Raw genomic sequence first — 25,349 nt, 5'->3', positions numbered from 1 at the left:
TCCTTCTGTTTTTGTAAACATGAGCATGATCGAAGTACGGTGTAGAAGTTCCAGTTATATTCGGATATCGAAATGGCACTTGTGGATGTTAATGTTACAACCTTCTGAACAGATGTGTGTCATAAATTCACAATGTGTGATCTGATTAACTTTGCTCTTGTGGCGAATGCAAATGAAGCTCAGCATCTCAGGTATCGTCCGGGCGAGACGTATCCCAGTGGTAAAGCGTTCGCTTGATGCGCAGTCGGTTTGGGATCGATCCCCGTCAGTAGGCCCATTGGGCTATTTCTCGTTCCAGCCAGTGCATCACGACTGGTACATCAAAGGCCGTGGTATGTGCTATTCTGTCTATGGGATGGTGCATATAAAAGATCCTTTGTTGCTAATTGAAAAGAGTAGGCTCAGTAGCTCATCATCATCAAGTGGCGACAGCGGGTGTCCGACGCCATATAATTGTAAATAAAATGGGTCGAGTGCATTGTTAAATAAAACATTTCCTTTCCTCAGGTATTATCCAGGTCATTGTCTATGATCATCCATGGCCATGATCATGTTTCTGCGAAAGACCCATTTCTGTGCTTGTGACATTTGTGTGCAGTACACACAATTGAACATGTCTGACATTATTGACTTTTGCATGGGGTGTTCATAAAAATAAGGTTAAAACGAACAAAGAAAGCAAGATTGAACTTTACCTACTCTATAGTCTGAAGGGACGTAGAATGTGTGGTTCTTCTACGTCCGAACCTTGTTACATACCCTATATGTAGCTGGTATTCAAAACTTGTGACACCATGTTTCAAAAATTTCTCAACCCAAATAGTGCAACAAATGGACACACAAACCAAAAATGTATAACGTACCATACTCGCTAAATCCCGATTGAAGTACTTATGTCATTATTAACAAAATAATTCTTCCAACGACAACCGTCGAAAGCCCCCTGCCATTTTAAATATGCTACATAGAAGGAAGCAACTTCCGTGCACGTTAAAAAAAGTATTCACATAATGTTGCCCGTGCACTAGACCCACTCATAAACATTGCACATTTTTAGTACCTTATTTTTCTATGATTATCAAAAACTGTAATTTGAAAGAAAACTTATTTTTTAAAATTAATTTCAGACACACTTATATTTTGGCCAGTTCATAACAAACCATATTCGTTAAATTCAACTTGAAATTCATATATATATATATATATATGAATGAATTTCATGTATATATATATATAGTAAATTGGCAATGACTGGATTTTGTATTCTTTCAAAATTTCCAGACAGTTATTAGAGAAGACTGGAAACTTGGATGAAACACGAAGGCTTAAGAGTCTTGGAAATGGTAGAGTAGCCATTCCTCTGAAATGCAAGAATGTCAAGTGGCAACAGCTGGGCCTCCAAGATCTGTCATGTAATGTCGTCTCCATTGATTTGCCTGCATCGAAGAAATCAATGCTCAGGAGTCCAGCTCAAACATTGGCACAGAATGTCCTCCGTTTTGCACAGGAACATGGAATACAACTGACCTCTGACCTCAAATGTAGCATTCCAACTCATTGGGAAAAACATGGTGATTTAATATTACTGCCAGAAACAGCATTCAGTCATCCAGACTGGCAAAAACAAGGTAAATTTAGAATAAGGTGTTAAAGTTTGTTTTGTTTAACAACACCACTAGAGCACATTGATTTATTATCCAATCCAATATTTATTTACATGCTCATATACCACTAGGGTTTCAAGCATGTCCATCCCGGGCCCATCCTCCGGATAGCCGGTGAATTGGTTCGGGACAGAAATATAGGGGTAATTTTGAATTTTATCATCAAATCATTTAAAACTTTTATTAAATTTTGAAGCGCTTATCTAATATAATACACCTAATTCCTTTTCGCCACAATTTTTGATCGGGTGGTCTAAACTTAAAAACTTATATTCTCTATTTAAATTATTTTAACCCTTATATTGATTTATTAATCATCGGCTGTTGGATGTCAATCTAATTAAAATTAGCTCCACTATTACATGTGGATCTAACACCAGCCAGTTGGAGCTCATGTCCACCAATCAAAACCTTACTTGCAGAATCCTGCCAGTGATTTAAAAATAATTTGAAAACATTCCGAATTATCCTGAGGGTATACAACGTTGTTTCATGTGAATTACGAATGGCTTAAAACATGTTTTATTTTATAAAATAAATAATTTGTAATGTAAAACTGAAGACTGATTTAGTTAGGTTTTTTTTATATAAATAAATAAATAATTTTTAATGTAAAATTGAAGACTGATAACCCACTCCGTACATATTGGTATGTTTCGCTGTACTGCGGCCACTAAAATAGGCTCGCCCGATATTTTTAGAATTTGTATGCTCCCAAATAGCGTTATAAAAGGCGAAGTGTGATTGGTCAATATTTAAATTATTATTTACAGACGAAATGTTACCTGGATATTGGGGACTACGCAGTGTTGTTAGCAATCCGATTAAAATTAGTTCTACTGGTCTAAATAAGGCATTCGTAATTCACATGAAACATATCGTATACCGTCAGGATAATTCGGAATGTTTTCAAATCATTTTTTAAATCACTGGCAGGATTCTGCAAGTAAGGTTTTGATTGGCGGACATGAGCTCCAAGTTGCCTCCAACTGGCTGGGGTTAGATCCACATGTAATAGTGGAGATAATTTTAATTAGATTGATTGGATGTCAAACATTTGGTAATTTTTACATATAGTCAGAGAGGAAACCCGCTACATGTTTCAATTGGTAGCAATTAAGGATTCTTTTATATGCACCATCCAACAGACAGGACAGCACATACCACAACCTTTGATAAATCAGTCATGGTGCACTGGCTGGAACAAGAAATAGCCCATTGAGCCCGCTGGTGGTGATTGATCCCAAACTGACTGCACATCAAGCAAGCGCTTTATTATTTGGCTACGCCCCACCCCAAATGAGTTGTGTGCACTGGATTACATAATTAGTAAGACTGTGATCTATCCAGGGCTCTCCCTACACATTGACAAATTAGCCAACTGCTATTTTTTATACAAAGTATACATTTAGTACTAGTAGTTCACTAATACAATTTTGTCTAAATTACCCTTTTCAATAATGTTCAAGGAAATATACTGTACATATTTAAAAAACTGGCTAAAACTAAATTCTTTCCAATGTGAGCCCTGTCTATCACATTTATATATTTGTGTTTACATAATTATATGTCTAGGAGAATTGAAGGATGGAGGGACAGGGTAGTCTGTGTTCTTGAGATTCACTAGTGTCCACTTTATGTATGTACAGTTAATATTGCTAGTTATCAGATACATTACGAATACTCATTATACTGTTAACTAATATTACACCCTTAAGTGTCTACCTCTCTTAACATTCCATCTTTTACTTTTTGTGACATTTAATATACAGTAAAGTACTCTTATAACGAATCGGAAGGGATCATGATAGTTAGTTCGTTATTGCAGTAGTTCACTGTACATATTTGCACAAGTTGGTTATTAATGTATAGGGAGATAAAACGGGACTTTACGATCAGTTCATTCTATGCAGTAGTTCATTCTTTAGCGTGTTCGTTATAAACTTGTGTACTTAAAAGTCTTTACTGTACTGTATTCTTTCTTGTGTACTGTCATACTTCCAGATGTCTGCTTTTGGCAGTGTGTGGCCAAAAGTCTAGACTGCAGCCGTCTTGCTAAAAAATTCACCGTGTCCAAGGATGGGTTTCGAACACCCCAAGTTAATCTCCTGCTGGGCTCCGATGGCTGGTTAGAACAAGTTGACAATGGTATTAGGTAAACTGTAAAGCCATCTTCATTTACACGTCAGCCATCTTCATTTACACGTCAGCCATCTTCATTTACACGTCAGCCATGTTCTACAGCACTGGGCTATACATGTGTAGACAGTGAAACCTCACAAAACTGGACCCTCTGTAAACAGGAATTCATTAAAAAAGGACATTTTTCACAGTCCCATTTTAATAATCAATACAGAACTTAACCTCTCTAAATCGGATACTCCTTAAAACCGAACATTTAACTTAGTCCCGAGGGTTGTCCAGTTGGGAGGGGTTTCACTGTATATGAAGGGTCCACACGAGTAATGTCTGATGTCCTATTTTTAGTTACATGATAATCTTTTATTTTAACATTTACATCTCTGCAATCTTAATATATACATTTATATATTTATGCCTAAGAAAGCATAATTTACCAACTACTTTTAATGGCCTACCATAATTACAGTTTTTTGATTTAGTGTGTCTTTGTGACCTTGGTATACACAACCGTAAGAATACTGACTATCTGTCTGGACATCATATGTTATTCCCGTAGACCCTTCATATATATATTTATGTCCGTCACTGTGTGAAAAACATGACTATGCTGCTGAAGCTACAGTACATGTATCAATATTGTGAATGATTTTATTCTGTTTAGATATCCACCATTGGGGCTAGCTCTGACACTCGCCAAATTCTCCCATTGCGAATTTCTAAAACAATTGGCAAATTTTATTTTAATTTGGTGAAATAGTTTCATGAAATGAATGATATTTTGTTGGAAAATAACTGGGTTTCTGCCATTTATGAAGTTTAGTAAATAATTTGGCAAAATTTTCTGCTGACCCAGAACTAGCCCTGCACCCTGTGATGATTTTGTTTTAAATCACTGTATTTAAATACATATGGGATAAAACCATTCACAATTACAGTGTTCATTCATTCATATCTATAGCTTTCCTAGACATAAATAACAGATAAAATGTACACGGATAAGTACAAAAAAACTAATTGTATATATACATGTAGAGGATTCATCATGTGTGTTTTTTAAAATGGAAAATATCTGAATCTCTGTTAATTGGTATTTGTCGAGGCTCTGCCGAGACAAATACTGATTAACTAGACGAGGTTGATGTTTTACATATTAATAAACATGAGTTGCAAATTCTATTTATCCTATGACACTTCTAAAATTTTATAACATTTTAATTTGATATTTATTAAATCAAACAAATGAAGTCACCTCACTGGTCATACGATGTGATTGCGAATGTAGTTTGATGTCACGCACTTCAACTAAATCTCATCAAAACATTATGCTCAGGTATACAAGTCTTATACAAATGGTAAATAAGTTAATAATGGTAAATATAAAATGGATTTATGACATTGAATATTATGGGTAAGTTATAGGATAAATAATTTTATTACATATCATTTTAAATATTTTATCTGTATTTAAACTTGACAGAAAATATCGATAACAGTTTGCACATTTTGTTTAAAATATGTTGCTAGACTGAATGTTTATTAGCCAGATATTATGCCATAAAATGAAGGTTCATTAAACGAATTAATTCTTCATGTAACTGTTTGGTGTATGATACATAACCGAATTTGCTGTTGGTCTAGTTAACTGTTTCATGCTCTAAATTTTTTTTTTTAAATCTCTATATTTAGTTGATGTTTGAAGCATGTTATTATATAGAGATTATTATATGATCTTGTTTGTCGTACTGATTTTACGAAACGAGTGTCGAGTAATACATGAATCCTGATACGTGTTTTGTAAAATTAGTATGACTCAAGATAATAATTTCTTTATTATCAATATTATTATTGACATTGTTGTTTTAAAAAATTAATAACAAGAACCATCTGAAAATGTTTTAACCACAACTAGAAGGAGACAACGAAAAGACGTCATATTTCACATGCAAAATCTGAGCTAGGACTGGGGAAGTAACATCATGTTATGACATCTCTTCCCCAAATTATGTCATTACAATTTTTATTACACATGTGCTTCGTATGATTTTTATTAACTCTGTTATGTTGAACCATGTGGATAACAAAATGTAATATTGTTGTTGTTTTTCTTAGGTATTGCTACGATGTCACCAAATGTATGTTCAGTGCTGGCAATATATCCGAGAAGCTTAGAGTAGCCAGTTTTAACTGCAGTGGAGAAACTGTTGTAGATTTGTATGCAGGTTCGTTCATTCATTCATTCTTTCACAGCTATTTAGTGTCTATGACATGGTTATTTCAATATTTGGTTGATAGATACATGTAGAAAGAGAGGTAACCAGCAGCCACCACATTGGTTACTCCTACCAATAAAACAGCAAGGGATGTTTCAATAATTTTACATACCCTTTCCTGTAAACAACTTACAAATCACAGCCTATGATATACCAGTTGGGATGGGTGTAAATCCTCGAGTCCATTGAGGGCAATCAATTCTGCAAACCATCTTACATCCAGCGAACAGTCTACCACTGATGGGGATGGGATGTAGCCCAGTGGTAAAGCACTCGCTTGATGCACGGTTGGTCTAGGATTGATCCCCGTTGGGACTATTTCATGTTCCAGCCAGTGCACCACAACTGATATATCAAAGGCTGTGGTATGTGCTATCCTGTCTATGGGATGGTGCACATAAAAATTCCCTTGCTACTAATGGAAAATTGTAGCTGGTTTCCTCTCTAAGACTACATGTATATGTAAAAATTACCAAATGTTTGACATCCAACAGCCGATGATTAATAAATCAATGTGCTCTAGTTGTGTCATTAAACAAAACAAACATTCTACCACTGATCTACATCTGTCCCTAAATTTACTGTGCCCCACAACTGGTATACCAATGGCCATGGTATGTGCTATCCTGACTGTGGGGAAAGTGCATATATAAAAGATACCTTGCTGCTAATTGAAACATGTAGCTGGCTTTCTCTAAGATTATATGTCGGAATTATCAAATGTTTGACATCCAAATTGGCAATAGCCGATGATCAATAACTCAGTGTGTTCTCTAAAGTCCTAGTCAGTGTGGCCAGTAAGATTTGATTTCAATTACTCAATGGCATAGCATGGGTTGCCAGCGCCCAAGGCAAGGCAAGTATTACACCCGCTAACCAGTGGATCGTTAGCACAGCCAGAGTCCCTTCCACCAGTCCAGAATTTTGCACCCAGGGCAATCGCCCCGGTGGCCCCGCCCATGCTACGCCACTGCAATTACTTATTCACCTGAGTGATGACTTTATGGTAGGTGAGGGCCGGTGAGGCATGTCAGTCTGCAGTATTCAGGTTCAGTGATTTCAATGAACGGCCAACTCCATATATTTTACATTTTCTAGCTTTGCAGTCTTTATCCCGATATAGTTTGGGATTTTGTGTAAAAATGACCAAACTCCATTTTTTTACATATTGTGACGCTTGCAGAAATTACAAATATAAAATACCGGTATGTTACTATGTATTTGGGCCCTTATAGAATTCACCAATGTAGCTATATATCAGTGGGGTATTAGATATGAGTGAGTGACACCAGGGCAGTGCTTATTTGGTGCACATTGTTGCTTACAGGGGGATGGTTGGGTCACAACCACCATTCATTTACCCCTTTATACTTTGCTGCCTCCCAATTCTTCATACCTGTTTCTAATACACCCTGATGATCTGTTATGAATAAGTGTATTTTATATGTCTATATTGGCAGGTATTGGCTGTTTCACCCTTCCATACCTGGTCCATGCTGGTGCACGTGTGCTGCATGCCTGTTTCTAATACACCCTGATGATCTGTTATGAATAAGTGTATTTTATATGTCTATATTGGCAGGTATTGGCTATTTCACTCTTCCATACCTGGTCCATGCTGGTGCATGTGTGCTTCATGCTTGTGAGTGGAATCCAGATGCTGTAGAAGCACTAGAGAAGAATTTGATCTTGAATGGAGTCCGTGATAGATGTGTCATCCATTTTGGAGACAACAGACAGGTTGGTTTATGATTACTATACCTTATTTATTTTTAGATTTTTTTTTATTATTACAGGCTACTAGAGTAAGTTCAGCCAAGCCCTGATTTTTATGCTACACTGTAAACCAAATTACCACTTCAGGAACCAATCAAATAGTTCACAAACCTTAGCAAAATATTTGGGGCTGATTGACAAGCACAAGAGTGGACAGAACCCTGATGATGTAGTTACGGTTTGTAAGACAGTTTTGAAATAAAACACACAATTATGTCCCCACCCCACCCCCAAGAGTTAAACTGGGTGTTTTGATACAGGCATGTGTGTATGATATACTGTTGAAATACGTCAACATATAGTTGGAAAGCCCACCTCAAGTTGTTCAGTTGTTAAACAGTTTGTGGGGAGTAATCCCGGAGTATATTTGTTGGAAAAAACTTTTGTTTTGACATTTTGTAGGATTATATTTTAGTTGTTTACGTTATATATAATGGTTAAAAAGTAACAAGTTAATGGATTCTTGTTCAAAAGTATTTGTATTGTAGTTGGATATAATTCAAACCAGTCTTGCTCAGTTTTGTGAAAAGTAAAGCACAAAACTAAATACTGTAAATCATAAAATAGTAGTGCTCTTAAAATTTAGCAAAATCCAAATAAGTGACATATTAGCGATGTAGATTTTAGCAAGGTTGTCATATCAAAAACTAAAACGAGAATAAGCTTAAGTTGTAAGATCAGCTGAAATAATGTTTTTGACTAATCCTGACGTTAAACAGAATACAAACATCTTAAATTTAGTAGAAAATTGCAGTAATGTGCATGCTAACGAACTATTGCTATCCTTTTGGCTTAATCAATAACATGTAACCATCACAGACAAAACAATTGCAAAAAGTGTTTTTGAACAGTCTGTTGTATATTTCTTTAAATGTAGCATCATGAAATATTGTCTTGTATGGCCTTGCTGAATTTGCTACGATTTTATGCTCGCTAACATTTCCTGATTTACAGTATGTGAACTGTACAAATGTTATTTCAGGTTTGTCCCCGAGGACTCGCTGACAGAGTGAACCTTGGACTGATTCCCAGCTCAGAAGCAGGATGGTGTATAGCTTGTGCTGCCCTTAAACCTTCTGGAGGCATTCTTCACATCCATGCAAACATCAACTCAAAACCAGGAGAAGAAAACAGCAACAATGTGATTCCTTCACAGCTGAATCACGACAGATTGAGAAAACCACGCACTCTGTTGCCAGATGATGCATCACATGGGGACAGTGATATGACAAACTGTGTTAACTTGCCTTTTGACAAACTACAACTTTCACCAATATCTCCTGATGTTATTGAAAATGCACATACTCCCAGGCCTGATATTCCTTCACATGATGGTAATAGCACAACCTCCTGTTTTTATCAGCCTAGTACTGTTGCTGCAAACGGAACGGAAATGTCTAACAAGAAGGAATCGAGACCATCACCTAGTTCAGATAGCTATGATAATACAGAATATTGCGGAATGGTACAACATTCAGTTGATGGTCAAGAAACAAAGGTAGCATTTACCATGGGAATGACAAAGGAGAGTCCATTTAGACCATGTTGTAGTCTTGGTAGCTCTGATAGTACAAAGGTGTCCAGTATCATACAGCCTGTAGAAGGTGGTGACCAAATGAATGTCAATGAGACAGGGAAATCCAGTTGTTTTTCTCAAGCTGTCATTGCAAATAATATTGCTACAAATCTCAGTGTTTCAGAAATATCAGGAGACCCATTTCAAGATGGCATCCAAGAAATCCTTTTACCTTGTCCAGTACATCCATCAGACCCTGTTCTAGCTCAGCATCCTGACATTGTAGCAGCAGATGGGTCATCAGAAAAAGCCAGTAGAGCAAAACAGCTACATTGTTGTGAAGAGACTTTCAATGGCAAGCCATCATGTGATCACAAGTCTGCATTTAGTCCTAGGGGATCGTGGATGCAATGGGCTAGAGAAGTATCTGATACAATTCGTTTGTGGCTTGTTAAGACTCACAAAAAAGACTGGACAACGAGGATACTTCACATTGAACACGTTAAGTCATACGCTCCACATGTGGACCATATAGTATTAGATTTAGATTGTAGGCCAAGATGATCAATTCTGATTATACATTGTTTCATTACTTTATGATGAGACATTTTTACTACAGCACAGTTGTATTTGTAGATGTCCACTGGTTAACAACAACATTCTGATTACTCCACAGACTCCTATAAACCAGGGCCATGTTACCTCCTGCTTTGTTATTTCTGAAAATGATTTTAAGAGTATCTACAGACACCTCCCCATAATTTAACAAAAAAAAACACCTATTAGGGGTGCATGAAATCCATTCTCTTTCCTCCATAAGCAATTCACTACCAATATTAAAGTAAAATATAGCCTCACCGTATAACGTTCTTTACTAATACAAATTTAAAAATATTTATAATTGTTTATTTGTTATCATCAGCCTTCAAACAATAAACAGAGTAGCAGGACATAGCCCAATGATAAAGTGCTCGTCAAGTACGTGGTCAGTCTAGGATCGATCCCTGTCTGTGGGCCCATTGGGCTATTTCTTGATACAGCCAGTGCTCCACAACTGGGGTAACAGAGGCAGTGATATATACTATCCTGCCTGTGGGGTCCTACATATAACATATCCATTGCTACTTACCGGAAAGAGTAGCCCACTGTCTGGTGGCAGGGAATTTCCTCTCATTATCTGTGGGATCCTTGATCATACATGTATGTTAGACAGCATATCTCTGTAATTGAAATGTGTTGAGCATAACACACTACTTCCTTCATACAGTATACATGTCCTCCTCATTTATATGTGTAACAATCTTCAACTTTTGTTGAAATTCTTAATTTTATTCCAGATTTTAAATTGACTCATTTACTTACATTTTTTGCACAGCTATTTACACTTGTTTCAGTTTAACTGTTGAATTTTTATATTAATGTTGATCAACACTTCATTTTCGCATTGACTTTAGTTTGACATCCAGTAGACAATCTATTTTTCATCCTGGGATGTCTTTAAGCATTCATTCATTCATTCATGCATTCTGTAACACAAACCAGTACAATAGGAGATGACTCTCGCTTTTTAAAATGCAGAATTAAACTCTTTATGACATAGATAGTGAGTCTATTAAAGAATGTTGTTCAACAGGAAGTCTTGGTGGTCTGTTCTACATGGTTATATACACTGGCTGATCCAGAGGGGGACACAGGAGTCTCGTGACACCCCCTGCCCTTTTGAAGTGCACTTTTTAATGATTTTTAACACTAAATTGCCCAGAAAATGTGTCGCTGAGCATCTGTATTTAAAGCATTTCCGGGGAAGATGTCTTCGATCCATCTACTGATCTCGCTTATTTTACTACCTTTGACAAACTGAAATTACCCTTTTTAGAATTTTGTAACGCCCCTTTTACAAAATCCTGGATCCGTACTAAAGAATCCAGCTACTACTTTATTCGTATTTATGACTACTAGTATCTACCCCATTGAGAGAGAGAGAGAGAGAGAGAGAGAGAGAGAGAGAGAGAGAGAGAGAGAGAGAGAGAGAGAGAGAGAGAGAGAGAGAGAGAGAGAGAGAGAGAGAGAGAGAGAGAGAGAGAGAGACACACACACACACACACACACACACGCACACAGACAGACGGAGAGAGAGAGAGAGAGAGTACTTTTTAACATGCCCCTATACCACTAAGGTTTCAGGCATGTCCATCCCGGGCTAGCCCAGCCTCTGGATAGCCAATGGTCTGACCCGGGACAGAATACTAATGTGCTGTTTGGAATATTACTTTTAATAGGGGAGTGGGGTTTTAATTTTAATAAATTGTCTTTTAAAAAGCGCAACCCCCCCCAATTTTTTTTTATCCCATTCAGAAAGTGTTATTGAACCTGTCGTCACTTGAGTCGCACATCATCCACTGCACACGCATGCAATGACATGGACACACTTTAAAAACATTGTAAGTGGTGTGCAAACGGAACATTCATTAGAATGGATACTTCACATTTGTCGCTATACCACATTCATTAGTTCCTCTGCGAATCCATATAAAGTATATCCTCCCGGGCCCTAGTTGATACCTAAAACAACGATTTAATTCTGTATCATACAGTGTTTTAATATAGTGTAGCCAACACATTGCAGTTTGTTTTTTGTTCCATCGGTATTAAAGCTATACATCATACAAATGTAGATTAGATTTCTTCTATATTGTTTGTAACATAATACTATGTAATTAAGTTAAAGTTATTTGCACACTTTCGATGTTTTGATTGACAGCCGATAGTCACGAGTGCGCAGAGAAAGTGTGCAAATAACCATGCATATTACTCGTTTGTTTATGAGGTAACTAATTTGTATCACACCGTTGTACGACGCTGCATGATGCAATAAGGAAGTTTAGAACAGATTTGTTTTGAACGGCCTAGAAGCGTGTAATACAATCCCAAATACTCGCATTTGACCCAAACTAGAAAACTGAAGTAGCCTGTTTTTGTTACTTTAGAAGGAAAATCACAGAATACTCGTTCACAGTTGTACTGTTACAGCTATTGACTATGCGTTAAATGGTCTTTTGGTTTATTTTTTTGTTTATTTTTATAGTTTTATTGTCCCAGAAGAATACGTAGTGTTAGGGTTGGGGCCCTAAATCACTAATACAATACATAGCATATATATATTAGTAGCAACATATACAGGTAATTACATAGACATATCTAGTATGAAGAAATATTCTTTAAACTCCTCTAGGGCACTGACCTAAATTGAAAAGAAAGATAGAGAAAAAAGAAAAGAAAAAGAAATAAGAAACGAAAGAAGGAACCGAGTTACTTTGTGCATAATTGCGCATATATGACAGTATATTCATAGAGATACCCACATACATAAATGCATACACATATATGTTATACATGTACATATATTCACAGATGTACCCACATCTACCAGAAAATATATACGGAAGAAATGAAATTAAAAGTATTATATTTTTTCTAAAATGTAGTCTGAATTTTGTTTTCAAACAAGCGGTTTCCATGTCGAGATTATCTTTAAGTCTCAATAAAATAGTGTTTGCCACGTTGCCCATTCATTATTAAATACATCGTATTTACAAGTTTTTAAAAGAATATATCTTTCAATTTCAAATTTATGTTGCATTATGCCATGCACAGCGTTAATACTTAAACATTTCTTTTGTATTTTCATACTGTATATATCATATTTTATATTAATTATTAACCAGTTTATAAAATCACTTTTATTATTATTTATCAAACCAAACATTATAATAATTTTATTAAAATTAATTATAGTTCCTGTTCGAGTAAATATCCAATCTGTTACTGCTTCCCATAAAGTGTGTACCTTATCGCAATTGAAAAATAAATGTTGTATTGTTTCAGGAAAATTATTACAGAAGTTACATATATCAGAATCAGTGTAGTTAATCTTGTATAGAAAAGTATTAGTAGCTAATTTGTTTTGCGGTAATCTATACTGAAACCATCGAAGGCTAGAATCTTTCACACATCGAAATGGTAAAGCATAATATTTTTCCCAGTCAGTTTGTTCAAACAAAAAGCCTTCATTACTATATTTTATGTCCTTTTGGCTTTACATACTGAAAGTTTAAAATGTCATACATATCTCTGCACCCTTTTTTACTTTTTAATAATAGTTGCAGTTTTAAAGGGTATATAGGATTTTTCACTGTGTTAAAATTATCGTCTTTTAACTGATCTAATTTATATATAAATGATTTGACAGCATTTATTAATGATGCATAGTTGATGAAATTTGTAGTTATATGGTATTTTTCAACAAACTGGTCATATATTAAAAACATTCCATTTTCGTCTAATAAATCGTTTATAAAAATAATGCTTTTACCAATATAGGTTTTATACAAAAATGGTTTATGATCTATTAATATTTTACTGTTAAGCCATATATTTGTTGCAAGTATGTCTTCTACATTATTCGGAATTTGTTTTTGTTGTATTTCTACTCAATTTTCCAGAGTATCTTCCCAAAACATATTTTACATGTGCAATGTTTTACGAACAATAAAATTATCCCCATATAAGATTAGATCCTTTGTGGATATACCTTTTGGTTTATTGTGATTTAGATTTTTTTATGTTATTTATTTATTTTATTTTATTTTTGATTTGTTGTTGTTGTTCTTTTGTTTTGTTTTAGTCCGCCCCCTATATATATATATATATTTAAAAAAGCATGTATTGTTTGGGGCTGTTGAAGAAATACGTAACCCTCTGATATTACGTAATGCACGTCAATACCCCGCTTTTGTGGTCATTATGATGTAATTTGACCACAATAATGGCATTTTATGTTTGTTTGGTTATTATAGTAATAAATAATAGATCGAAAAACCATCTATAGTCCTTCCCACCGTCGTTTCTTACTATGGAGTGTACTACAACTTATTTATATTGAGCCGATTGTTTTCTAAATTGCACACAAAAATTGTGTGGGTTTTTTTTATATTTTCAAAACACTTTTAAGTTTTTTCTTACGACAAATCAATCTGAAATAATTTACAAAATATCAATGTTCATGAAGGCTGGGAAGGACTATAAATACAAAACCATCTGTTCAGGATTGTGGGCGGTATCTAGCTCAGTCGGCAGAACACTCCGCCTCGCCCGAGATGCTTTGATCGAATCCCTTCGGTGGAAATATGTATTTTAAATATTTGCTTCAGATAACGTGCCTGCATAACGTTTCGTACACACTGATACACGATAGTACCCCCCCCCCCCCCCCCCGATGATTACGCATTTGTTTGGAACAGAAATATGGTCCAAATGTTACGACGGAAGGGAACATTTATTGATAAAATGTGGTAGGGATCATAAACAAAAGTCATACATTAATATCGGCATGGAACTGACAACTGTGTTGACTTCTGCCTGTGGAATATTGTTCCATTCCTAAATTAATGCTTGTCGGAGTTCATTGACGTGTGAATCGTACTGTTTTACGAAACTCGTATTACGATTCATGCATTACCCTCGCTCTCTCTCGGGCAATACAAGTATCTTGACACTAGTTTCGTGAAATCAGTACGACACACATGATATACCAGTCGTAGTGCACTGGCTGGCGAGAGAGAGAGAGAGAGAGAGAGAGAGAGAGAGAGAGAGAGAGAGAGAGAGAGAGAGACTAAAAAGTTCGTTTTGTTTAACATCAGTAGAACACATTGCTATATTAATCGTCGGCTGTTGGATGTCAAACATTTCATATATCACCGACAGGATAGCACATACCACGGCCCTTGATATACCAGTCGTGCTGCACTGTCTGGACGAGAAATATCCCAATGGGCCTACCGACGGGGTGGGTGGGGGGGGGGGGGGGGCAGTAGGTTAAACCATTGTATGATCACAAGTCTGCATTTACTTCATACGGTTGTGGGCGGCACGTAACCCCAAGCGTTCGCTTGATGCACGGTCAGTTTGGGATCAACCCCTGTCGGTGGGCCCATTGGGTTATTTCTTGTTCCAGCCAGTGCATCACGGCTAACCATATGTTTGACACCCAATAACCGACGACTTCTAATTTTACAGCAGAATCTTATAGACTTCTCATTATACAGCAGCATCTTGTAGACTTCTCGTTATACAGCAGAATCCTATAGACGTCTCATTATACAGCAGAATTCTATAGACTTCTCATTATACAGCAGAATCCTATAGACGTCTCATTATACAGCAGAATCCTATAGACCATAGTCATGCCACTACAGGCATCTGAAAATTGCCAGAACGACCATTATGTTCGCGCTTTGCTCGCGCAAATATAAGTTTGTATATCGTGGATAATTTTTGCACAAATTTAGAGCATCATTAACATGGACTCCACCTGCTTTTTCCACATCCTCAGTTTTACAATGGATTATGGAAAAAACGGGGGGAAATATCACAAAACATCGTAAGTTTACGTCCGCGACTAGCAGTTATGCCGGGTATACATTTACAAGTGTTTGACATCTATTTCACGAAAAAAATTACATTATTAAGTAATATGGAACATTTTAAGGACAAAAGAAAATGAAATATATGTATTTATAACAATATTTGTTGTACTATAACAGTAATAAGAATTGTGGTTTAGTCCTAGATTTCCGTTTACGTGCAAAACTAGGCTTACGATGTTTTGTAAAATTGGGTCCTGTTTGATAATGTCAAAATATTATCTTAAAATTATCCACAGACCATCATGCCAACCCTCCCCCAAACAACAACAACACACAAACACACAAACAAACAGAAACAAACAAAACAAAACAAACACCCCAAACCCTAACCCAAACCCCTCCTTCCAACCAAAACAAATCTAAACGTGGTGCATAAAATCAATTTTCTCCACTCCATAAGCAATGCACTACCATTATTTGTGCTGTTGTGTCATTAAACATTAATCAATTAATTAAGTAATTATTCATTCATTCATTCATTCATTCATTCATTCATCCACCCATCCATCCATCCATCCATTAATCAATTCATTCATTCATTCATTCATCCACCCATCCATTCATTCATTCATTCATTCATTCATTCATTCATTCTTTCACTACCATTACCACAATAAAATATCGCCTAGCCTTATAACATCATTTACTAATACAACATAATAACACGGTGAATACACTCGTAAGGTACCATTTCTAATGATAATTTATTTCTATCGTATCAGCCATCATACAATATACATGAATTAGCAAACGATATTTTCCATGTAAAGATAGTGGTGAGTGTAGCCAAATGATATCAATACAAAGAATATTGTTGAAACGTTCATAAAATGTCACTGAACCTGTTATCACATTTCCAGTTAAATGTAAGAGTCGTTCGTCACACATGCATAACAACATTAATGCAAAGTAGGATCTACGTAATTGTTGTGCTAACGGAACAGTCGGTGGTTACCGTTAGAATGGATACTTCACACGCGTTGCTATACCACATTCATTGGTTCCTCTACGCATCCATATATATCCTTTCTGACCCCAGTTCTCACCTGAAAACAACAACGTTATTCTATATCATACACAATCTGATTAAAATTAGCTCTACTGGACAACCAGTAGATCTAACTGCATTATGTGGACTCCCATGTCCAGGTGACATTTCATCTATAAATAACAATTTAAATATCGACCAATTACAAATTCTAAAAATATCGGGCGAGACTATTTATGTAATAGGCGAACTTGTTGGTCTATTTCAACATTAAAAAACAGGGGGGAAAGTGCAGTAATAAACTCTGGATTGTATACTAGCATAAACAGATTTTATGGCTATACCATTACAGTTTTTTTTTCGTCTTGAAACGAATTTTATATAAAAATTTATATTGAACTTAGTTTCCGGCATACTTCGTAATTCACCCGAATCATTTCGTACACTCTCGGCATAATCCCGAATGTTTTCAAATCCATTTCAAATCACCCATTCCCAGTCTGGAGCTCCACGTGGTAAGACGTGTTTGTTTCGCTTGTGCACACTGCACGTGCTTTCGTGTGCTCGACTTGGGAGTCCTTCATTTCGTTGTTTTTGTCAGCGAAATGAAGTTTTCTACTGGGATGTATGCGGCCATTGGAACTGATTGAACGCTGGAACGCTTCTCGTTTCGACAGCCTGCACCACCAGGTTGGATTCTTTTTTAGCGAGATTCCTTGCCTCCACGTCATTTCTCCGTCTGACTGTCGACTTGTTCGCGTTTAGTCTCTACATGTCCGAGCCTGTCCTAGCAGCACTGGAAGATTGACCGCCCCACTCTAAGAAGAAATAGGAAGCGGGGTCGGCCCCTACTACTCTTTTTCTAGACTTTACCTTGCTTTATAGTGATACCATCTCGTATCCTCTGGAGTCGGGCCCGTCCGCACCACTATACCAACCCATGACGACTGGACTATACCCTAGTCTGATACTCTCTCTCTCGTTCAGACGGATCCGGCTTCTCAAGATCTATTTCAGCACAGCACTAAACCTTCAACGTCTATCGACTGTCAATCTAGGGGTTTTCTTGACGGGATGCAACCCATCTCGTCCCTTTAAGCTGTGCACCCAAACGGCCTTAACGAGGCCACTCGCGTGGACATATCGATCGGACTTTAAACGTTTAGATCTGCGTTCAAAATTTTATGTCGAAATTACTTTTTTTTTTTTTTTTTTTTTAATTCTATTAACTTTTTTACTAATTGCTATTTTCAAAATTCTGCATATTTTCAACCACCCAATCCCCCATCCCGAGTCAGGCCACCGATCTTATCGGAGGTCGGACTCGGGATGGGCGTGTTCGAAACCCTAGTGGTATATGGGCACGTTAAACTAGTTATCATCATCATCATCAAATCACTGGCATGATTTTGCAAGTAAGGTGTTGATTGGTCGAATGAAAGGTCAACTGGACATGAGCTCCAACGAGGTGCTGTCTGATCTACAGGTAATAGTAATTAATCAGTGGAGCTAATTTTAATTAGATTGTATCATACAGTGTTTATTATAGTGCAAATAACACATTTCAAAATGCTTTTGTTACATCTGTGTTAAATTTATATTTGGTGGATTAGACAGAAATCTATAAAAGTCCGTAATATAAAACTGTGTACAGTATAAACACAGGTACACAGATGATGACTTAAAAGATATCTTTGTATTGTTGTATTGTATCATACAGGGTTTAATATAGTGCAAATGCGTTTGTTACATCTGTGTTATATATGGTGGATTAGATACACATCTATAAAGGTCTGTAATATAAAACTATCTACAGTATAAACACGTGTACAGATGATGACTTGTCTGCCTGAAAAACATAATTTAGTATTGACAGGACACCCCATCCCACTAAGTTAAAGAAGCATGTGACCCTCGTTTCGTATGACTTTGGTGAAGGAAACAATGGTTGACGCCAATGGACGTCATTGAAAACACACTACGTTTTAATGGACATCGTCCAATAATCGTGATTGACAAACGCGTATTTTAGTTTCTTACACACCCGTTGGTGAGAACATCATGCGTTATTTTTGATAACACATGGGTTGTTAACACACGTACGTGTGTTAACAATTTCAAGACATACGACTGGCTGCTCCTAGGTGATCACCAGGTCACAAGTGTCATGCATCCAATGAAAAACATCACGGTGGAAATAGATTACAATGTGACTTATAGTTAACCTGAAAATCATGTGTCTGTGACGTGTAAGTTAGCTACAAGTGCAACGGCTGTAAATAACGTTTAGTCAAAACAAATTGTTAACATTCGTTTAAACCTGGTTTTTGAGGATATGTAAAAAATAGAATAATATATTCGTGTCCGTTAGATACTATTTATCTCACAACTCGTTTAAAAATGTATTAAACTCGCTTTCGCTCGTTAGATACATTTTAAAACAACTCGTCGTGAGATAAATGGTATCTAACGGCCACTCATGTAATATTCTCTATTTAATTTCAAACCTAAATGTATACAAGTTAATATGACTAGAGTAAGGCCAAAGGACAGACACCCACCATGCAAAAATAAACTGAGATAAGTTCAATAGCAAATCGGTGTTATACCGACATATGTTTTGAAAAGGAACACAATATACCGTGAGCAGGAAATAAGGAACCACTTGGTATTGGGGACCAAATTTAATTCTCCAGTTGTGACATAATGCCTGTTTATTACTCATATGGTTAAAAATATCTTGGTGCATATCAAAGTGATACGTCCCACTAGAACGTTAAAGGGACATTCCTGACTTTGCTGCATTGTAAGATGTTTCCGACTAATAAAATATTTCTACGAATAAACTACGATTAAACACATTAAATATAATTTCTTGTTTAGAATATCAGTGTCTGTATAGTAAATGTGTTTCTGGTCGTCTTAATATTTGTAGAAGCCCAAACTGGATTTTGTCTTCAAATAATATCGTACGTCCTTTTTTTTAGGAAACAAAATAAAATTTAACTTGGTACAACTATTAGAACGATCAGAAACACGTTTAATATAGAGCCACTGATATTTTATGCAGAAAAATATATCTGATATGTAAAAACAATCGTTAAAAAGCCTCTGTTGGTCAATAACATCTTAAAAATTGCAACAAACTCGGGAATGTCCCTTTAACAGAGACGTATGACTTCGACGTCATACAATGACATCATCGATTGGTGCACTATAGCCGTACAAAAATTGATATAAATTAAGATCGAAGTGATATAAATTAAGATCGATTATGAGTAATAAATAGGATATTAGACTCTCTACCATTTCGTATCATGTTTATGTCCCTCGTGAAGAAAGTTTCACTGTCACTCGCTAAGCTCGTGACAACTGAAAACCTTTTCACTCGAGACATGATACGAAATGGAACCTGTTTAATATCCTATAAACACAATACAGATATTAAGATGTAACGTAGATTGAAAATCAGTAATGTGAGATAGATTGTTAGTAACTCAGTTGATTTCATGTCTTTTCGTTTTACGTTTTGATGTGATTTCTTATTTATTTCTGTTAGTGCATAAAACAAGACAATAAAATGTTTTAACATTAAATTTCCATAAAAGCAAATTATAAATAAAAAAACACAAACCCCAGCTGTTTTTGCAGATCCAGTACAATATGTCATCTATGACGCCATATCCCACAATTTGAAGGGAGTGATCCATCTGGTGTTTGCTGCATGTGGAGTCGTGGTACACTCCTGATTTGTAGAACTGGAACGATCCATGGCTGGCGTCCACATACACCATTAACGGCACCTGTTCACGAAGGACTCTCGCCATCTCATCCTCTTTTCCTGGTGTCACTGTCTTTGTGCCTTCCACCTAAAATATACTCTCTTTTTTTCCCTTTTTTTTATACATGTATCATGATTCATACATATACCTCTTCCTGGTGTCAGTATTTGTGCCTCCCGCCTAAATTATAGAACTTCTGGGGTTTTTTGTTTGTTTGTTTGTTTGTTTGTTTGTTTGTTGTTGTTGTTTTTGTTTGTTTGTTTGTTTGTTTGTTGTTGTTGTTTGGGTTTTTTTTTTTTGGGGGGGGGGGGGTGTTGTTTGGGTTTTTTTTTGCATTCGCACGATCACACATATACCTTTTCTTGTTAGGCTGCCTGATAACCGATAATATTTCGTCTATGTCATTGTGCCTTCCACCTTAAAACAGACTGTATTGTTGTTTTTGTTTTTGTCACACACACCCCCCAATAAAAAAACACCACACACAACAACAACAAACCCCCCCCCCAAAAAAAAAAAAACCCCAACAACAACCCCACCACCTCTCTCCTGAAAACAAACTAAATAACAAAACCCCCACAACAACGATAAGAATTAGATGGAAAAAATGTCAGGCTTTACAGAGGGTAGCCCAGTGGTAGGTTTCTCGCCTGATGCGCAGTCGGTCTAAGATCAATCCCCTTCATGAGGCCCATTGGGCTATTTCTCGTTCTAACCACTGCACCACGACTGGTATATCAAAGGCCATAGTATGTGCTATCCTGTATGAAGGATGGTGAATATAAAAGATCCCTTGCTACTAATGGAAAAATGTAGCGGGTTTCCTCTCTGAGACTATATGTTAAAAATTACCAAGTGTTTGACATCCAATAGCCGATGATTAGTAAATCAATGTGCTCTAGTGGTGGTGTTAAACAAAACAAACTTTACCTGTGCCGTGGCAGTACACGAGCCATTGTTGCATCGTCCTCCCTTGTAGGCGATAGACGAACAGAGACCTCCAATGTTGTGGACACATCCGAAACAGTCGTCAACGATGGGTCTCACCTCAGAGTGTCCTGGTATAGAACAGCAGTCTACTACTTCTTGGACACTGACGTCGGGCAGTTCAGAGGTCTTGATAGCATGATAACTTTGAACGGATTCTGAAAGTCGCAGATAATCACATGTCTAAAGTCAACGGGGTACGCACTTTTTCTGATTCTGATAAAATACAAATTAGCTACAACAAGTATTAGAATAGTCAGAAAGTAATTGAATTTAACCAAATTCTCGCTCCAGCCAGTGCACCACGACTGGTATATCAACGGTCGTGGTATGTGCCATCCTGTCTGTGGGATGGTGCATATAAAAAATCCCTTGCTACCAATGGAAAAATGTAGCGGGTTTTCTTTCTAAGTCTATAGTATGTCAAAATTACCAAATGAACAAATGTTTGACATCCAATAGCCGATGATTAATAAATCAATGTACTCTAGTGGTGTCGTTAAACAAAATAAATTTTGTTTTGGACAAAATGGTTCATTTAAAACAAAACGTTGCAAGTATTTTATAATTAAAAGTGGCAGACCCTAGTTTCAACCCGTGAAAATGGACGCTGGTTAATCTACATACCTGTACACATTTGATTAAAGTTACACTGAAGTGAAGCAAGAGTCTTGTGACGTTGAAACTGGGAAATGCCCTTAAAAAGTAGTCTCGAGCTCGTCTCCATAACCAGTACATCTCAGACGCACGTTCGTTTTTTAAAATGTGAAAAAAAGGCATTTCGTGATATTAGAAACACCTGGATGACCAGAAACACTTCGAATGTACGGAGGTGTATAATCTAAACATATCCAATTTCAGTTATGAAAAATAGTTCTAATAGTGAAAAATACGTCATAGTGTTTAAAAATTAGGGTCTGTCACTTTTAACGGTTAAAAGTCGAAACTACAGTGATGAAAGGAAATTAGGGACTACTTTTGCATAGTGGTCAAATTTAATTCACTGTTAGTATTGTAATGTTTTTATAAAATAAAAACATGTAATGTGATACTAAATTTCATTGATGTATTGTCATTAACACTGCTAGCTTACTGAGGGTTTTGGTTGCAATCACTATTTGACAATGTATTTTGTTTATCTCATATTTCTTCCCACAAGCATATTTTACAAGCAACAGGTTATTAATGAGTAGGGAAAGAAGGAAATGTTTTATTTAACGACGCATTCAGCAAATTATATTTACGGTTATATGGCGTCGGACATATGGTTAAGGACCACACAGATATTGAGAGAGTAAACCTGATGTTGCCACTTCATTTGCTACTCTTTTCGATTAGCAGCAAGGGATCTTTTATATGCACCATCCCACAGTCTGGATAACACATACCACGGCCTTTGATATACCATTCGTGGTGCAATGGGCCCACTGACGGGGATCGATCCCAGACCGACCGCGCATCAAGCGAACGCTTTACCACTGGGCTACGTCCCGCCCTATCGGTAGTTGGTGGCATGGAACAAGTATCACCAGACTCCAATTTAAAAGTAATTTATAATCTGATTTAAAATAATTTATAACGGTTGTCTAAAATGAATTAGCGACAATAGTAGTAATAGAAATACATTGTACATTCTTGTAATTTCTATAGTGTAGGCTACATGCACTTATATTACCAGTTACGACAAGCGCTTCGGAACTTCCAATCATTCCTTGGTTTTTAACTGCCGTTATCACTCCTTTTTTCCGCCAATCAAATGACGAAGAAGAAAATGTCAACGTGTTGTCCTCCAAAGCCAACGTGTTGTTCTCCAAAGCCAGTGTGTTGTCTTGAGAAGAAACCCGAACATTCATTCGTGTCTTCTCGCTGACACGCTTTTAAAGAAAAGAAAGGAATATTTGTTTAATTATACCCCAGCACATGTTAAACTACCGATATTTGGCGTCCAGGACCCAATTTCACTAAGAGAGAGAAAGAGAGAGAGAGAGAGAGAGCGCGAGAGAAAGATGCAGAGTGATGAAACCCGATTCTGCCTCATTCTCCAACAACAAATCGATTAGCGATCTTTTTTATACGCACATTTCCGTAGACAGGACGCTACATACCAAGACGCCTTTGATACATGTAGCACAGGCGTGGGATGTTGGTTGGGCCAAAACAAGCCGACAAACACCTGTAGGTGATAAGTAGTGAAGCTTCTGTATATATAGAACTGTAATAAGGGCCTTACCGAATCTTAAATAGATAGGGTTTGGGATAATATAAAAAGAAAAATAAGTAAACAAAATAAGACCCCCCCCCCCCCCCCCCCACACACACACACACACGAGAAGACGTAGTTGTCAATACCCCCCACCTCCTTGCTAATGAAATGAAAAGCGCACTCAGTTGGTGGTCACACACAAAACAATATTCAAAATAATAACTCTCGTGGCAAAATATATTATGAGATCACTTTCTTGTTCCAACCAGTGCACCACAGCTGGTCAAAGGCCGTGGTATGTGCTATCCTGTTTGTGGGGAAGAAGATAAAAAAGATCCCTTGCTGCTAATTGAAAAATATAGGGGTTTCCCCTGATGATTACGAGTCAAAATTACAATGTTTGACATCCAAGAGCCGATCCCCGTCGGTGTGCCCATTTGGCTATTTCTGGTTCCAGCCAGTGCACAACGACTGGTATATCAAAGGCCGTGGTATGTGCTATCTTGTCTGTGGAAGGGAGCATATAAAATATACCTTGCTACTAATGGAAACATGTAGCGGGTTTCCTCTTCAAGTCTGTTAAAATTACCAAATGTTTGACATCCAGTAGCCGGTGATTAATAAAACCTATGACCTGACCTGACCTTAAGTCGGGAGTTGTGGAAATTACAACGCATGAACGCAACTGTCGAGTTGGCTAACTTCACCGTGACAGTTGACAGTCTGACACTAGAACGAATTTAAATTTACCTGGTCACCAAAATCATTCATTCGTAGTTTGTAATTGGATGCACCCGTCGTAAGTCGGGAGTTGGGGAAATTACAATGCAGCCGTCGAGTTGGCCAACTTCGTCGTGACAGTTGACAGTCTAAGTTTATATGTAGGCCTAGATGGATACAAATTGTATTACCTGGTCACCAAATTCATTCATTCCTAGTGTGTAAGTGGATGCAGCCCGATTGTTGTGGGCCTCAATAAAGTCTAGGTTTTCCTCCCATATCCTCCTCCGATGTAGCTCCTCCCCCGGGGTCGCGTACACTTTATTGTACACAACTTTCCACTCGTGCCATTCGTCATCCAGAGACGAGTATCCTGGCGCGGCAATGCACGCGCCAAACAATAAACAACTCACAAAAAATTGACACGCAATCTTCATTTCTGCCCAGAGTCACTATGAATCTAAACAAACAAATGAAATAAATATGTTTGATGTATCTGGCGTCAGTTCAGCCAGCCGTTTTTCGCTGAACGTTTGCATTTTTTCCCCGGACTGGTTGCGGAAGTAGCATTCGGTTTAATGTGTAGCGTAGAAACCGATGTAGCAAGCGTTATCGACAAACGGCTGGCTGAACGTACCCTAAGGTGTGTACGTTTATGACCTATGAGACTAGTATTATCTCTCATGGGTATGTTGTTGTACATGGGTTAAATCACATTGATAGGATCACATCCACGATATTGTTCGGGGGAGGGGCAATAATTTTCGTAAGGGTCCCGAAAGGGTGAAAGCAACGGTATACGTACGTGCCTGCGTG

General features: G+C 37.0%; 2 protein-coding genes across 4 annotated transcripts; one reads left to right on the top strand and one right to left on the bottom strand.

The window, feature by feature from the left end:
• Positions 1-29: 29 nt before the first annotated feature.
• Positions 30-11,000, top strand: LOC121381844 (tRNA wybutosine-synthesizing protein 2 homolog). 3 transcript variants are annotated; one of them, XM_041511208.1, is made up of 6 exons: positions 30-191; positions 1,282-1,628; positions 3,669-3,819; positions 5,916-6,025; positions 7,659-7,816; positions 8,835-11,000. In XM_041511208.1, the coding sequence occupies exons 1-6, from the start codon at positions 133-135 to the stop codon at positions 9,930-9,932; spliced, it is 1,923 nt and encodes a 640-aa protein (XP_041367142.1). In that variant the 5' UTR covers positions 30-132; the 3' UTR covers positions 9,933-11,000. The 3 variants fall into 3 exon arrangements, with proteins under 3 accessions (XP_041367142.1, XP_041367143.1, XP_041367144.1); XM_041511209.1 differs by having other exon boundaries at positions 50-332; XM_041511210.1 differs by lacking the exon at positions 1,282-1,628 and having other exon boundaries at positions 147-191.
• Positions 11,001-16,525: 5,525 nt separating this feature from the next.
• LOC121381730 (procathepsin L-like) lies at positions 16,526-24,970 on the bottom strand. The gene is made up of 5 exons (XM_041511077.1): positions 24,725-24,970; positions 23,286-23,484; positions 21,554-21,768; positions 20,476-20,710; positions 16,526-16,899 (listed from the first exon to the last, which is right to left on the bottom strand). Exons 1-5 carry the CDS (start codon positions 24,968-24,970, stop codon positions 16,811-16,813), a joined length of 984 nt encoding a protein of 327 aa, XP_041367011.1. The 3' UTR covers positions 16,526-16,810.
• Between the last annotated feature and the right edge of the window lie 379 nt (positions 24,971-25,349).

The sequence above is a fragment of the Gigantopelta aegis genome, chromosome 9 (assembly GCF_016097555.1).
Source record: "Gigantopelta aegis isolate Gae_Host chromosome 9, Gae_host_genome, whole genome shotgun sequence".
Classification (NCBI taxonomy): Eukaryota; Metazoa; Mollusca; class Gastropoda; order Neomphalida; family Peltospiridae; genus Gigantopelta; species Gigantopelta aegis.
The sequence above is the reverse complement of the archived record's forward strand: the minus strand, read 5'-3'. Positions and strand labels throughout refer to the sequence as shown.

Excerpts from the sequence above, each read along its gene's own strand:
- LOC121381844 (XM_041511208.1), top strand. The coding sequence starts at position 133 with ATGTGTGATCTGATTAACTTTGCTCTTGTGGCGAATGCAAATGAAGCT. Across the intron at positions 3,820-5,915 it reads CAAGTTGACAATGGTATTAG|GTATTGCTACGATGTCACCA; the intron begins GTAAACTGTAAA and ends TGTTTTTCTTAG. Across the intron at positions 7,817-8,834 it reads ATTTTGGAGACAACAGACAG|GTTTGTCCCCGAGGACTCGC; the intron begins GTTGGTTTATGA and ends ATGTTATTTCAG.
- LOC121381730 (XM_041511077.1), bottom strand. The coding sequence starts at position 24,970 with ATGAAGATTGCGTGTCAATTTTTTGTGAGTTGTTTATTGTTTGGCGCG. Across the intron at positions 23,485-24,724 it reads TGAATGAATTTGGTGACCAG|CGTGTCAGCGAGAAGACACG; the intron begins GTAATACAATTT and ends TTTCTTTAAAAG. Across the intron at positions 21,769-23,285 it reads CGAAGCGCTTGTCGTAACTG|AATCCGTTCAAAGTTATCAT; the intron begins GTAATATAAGTG and ends TGCGACTTTCAG.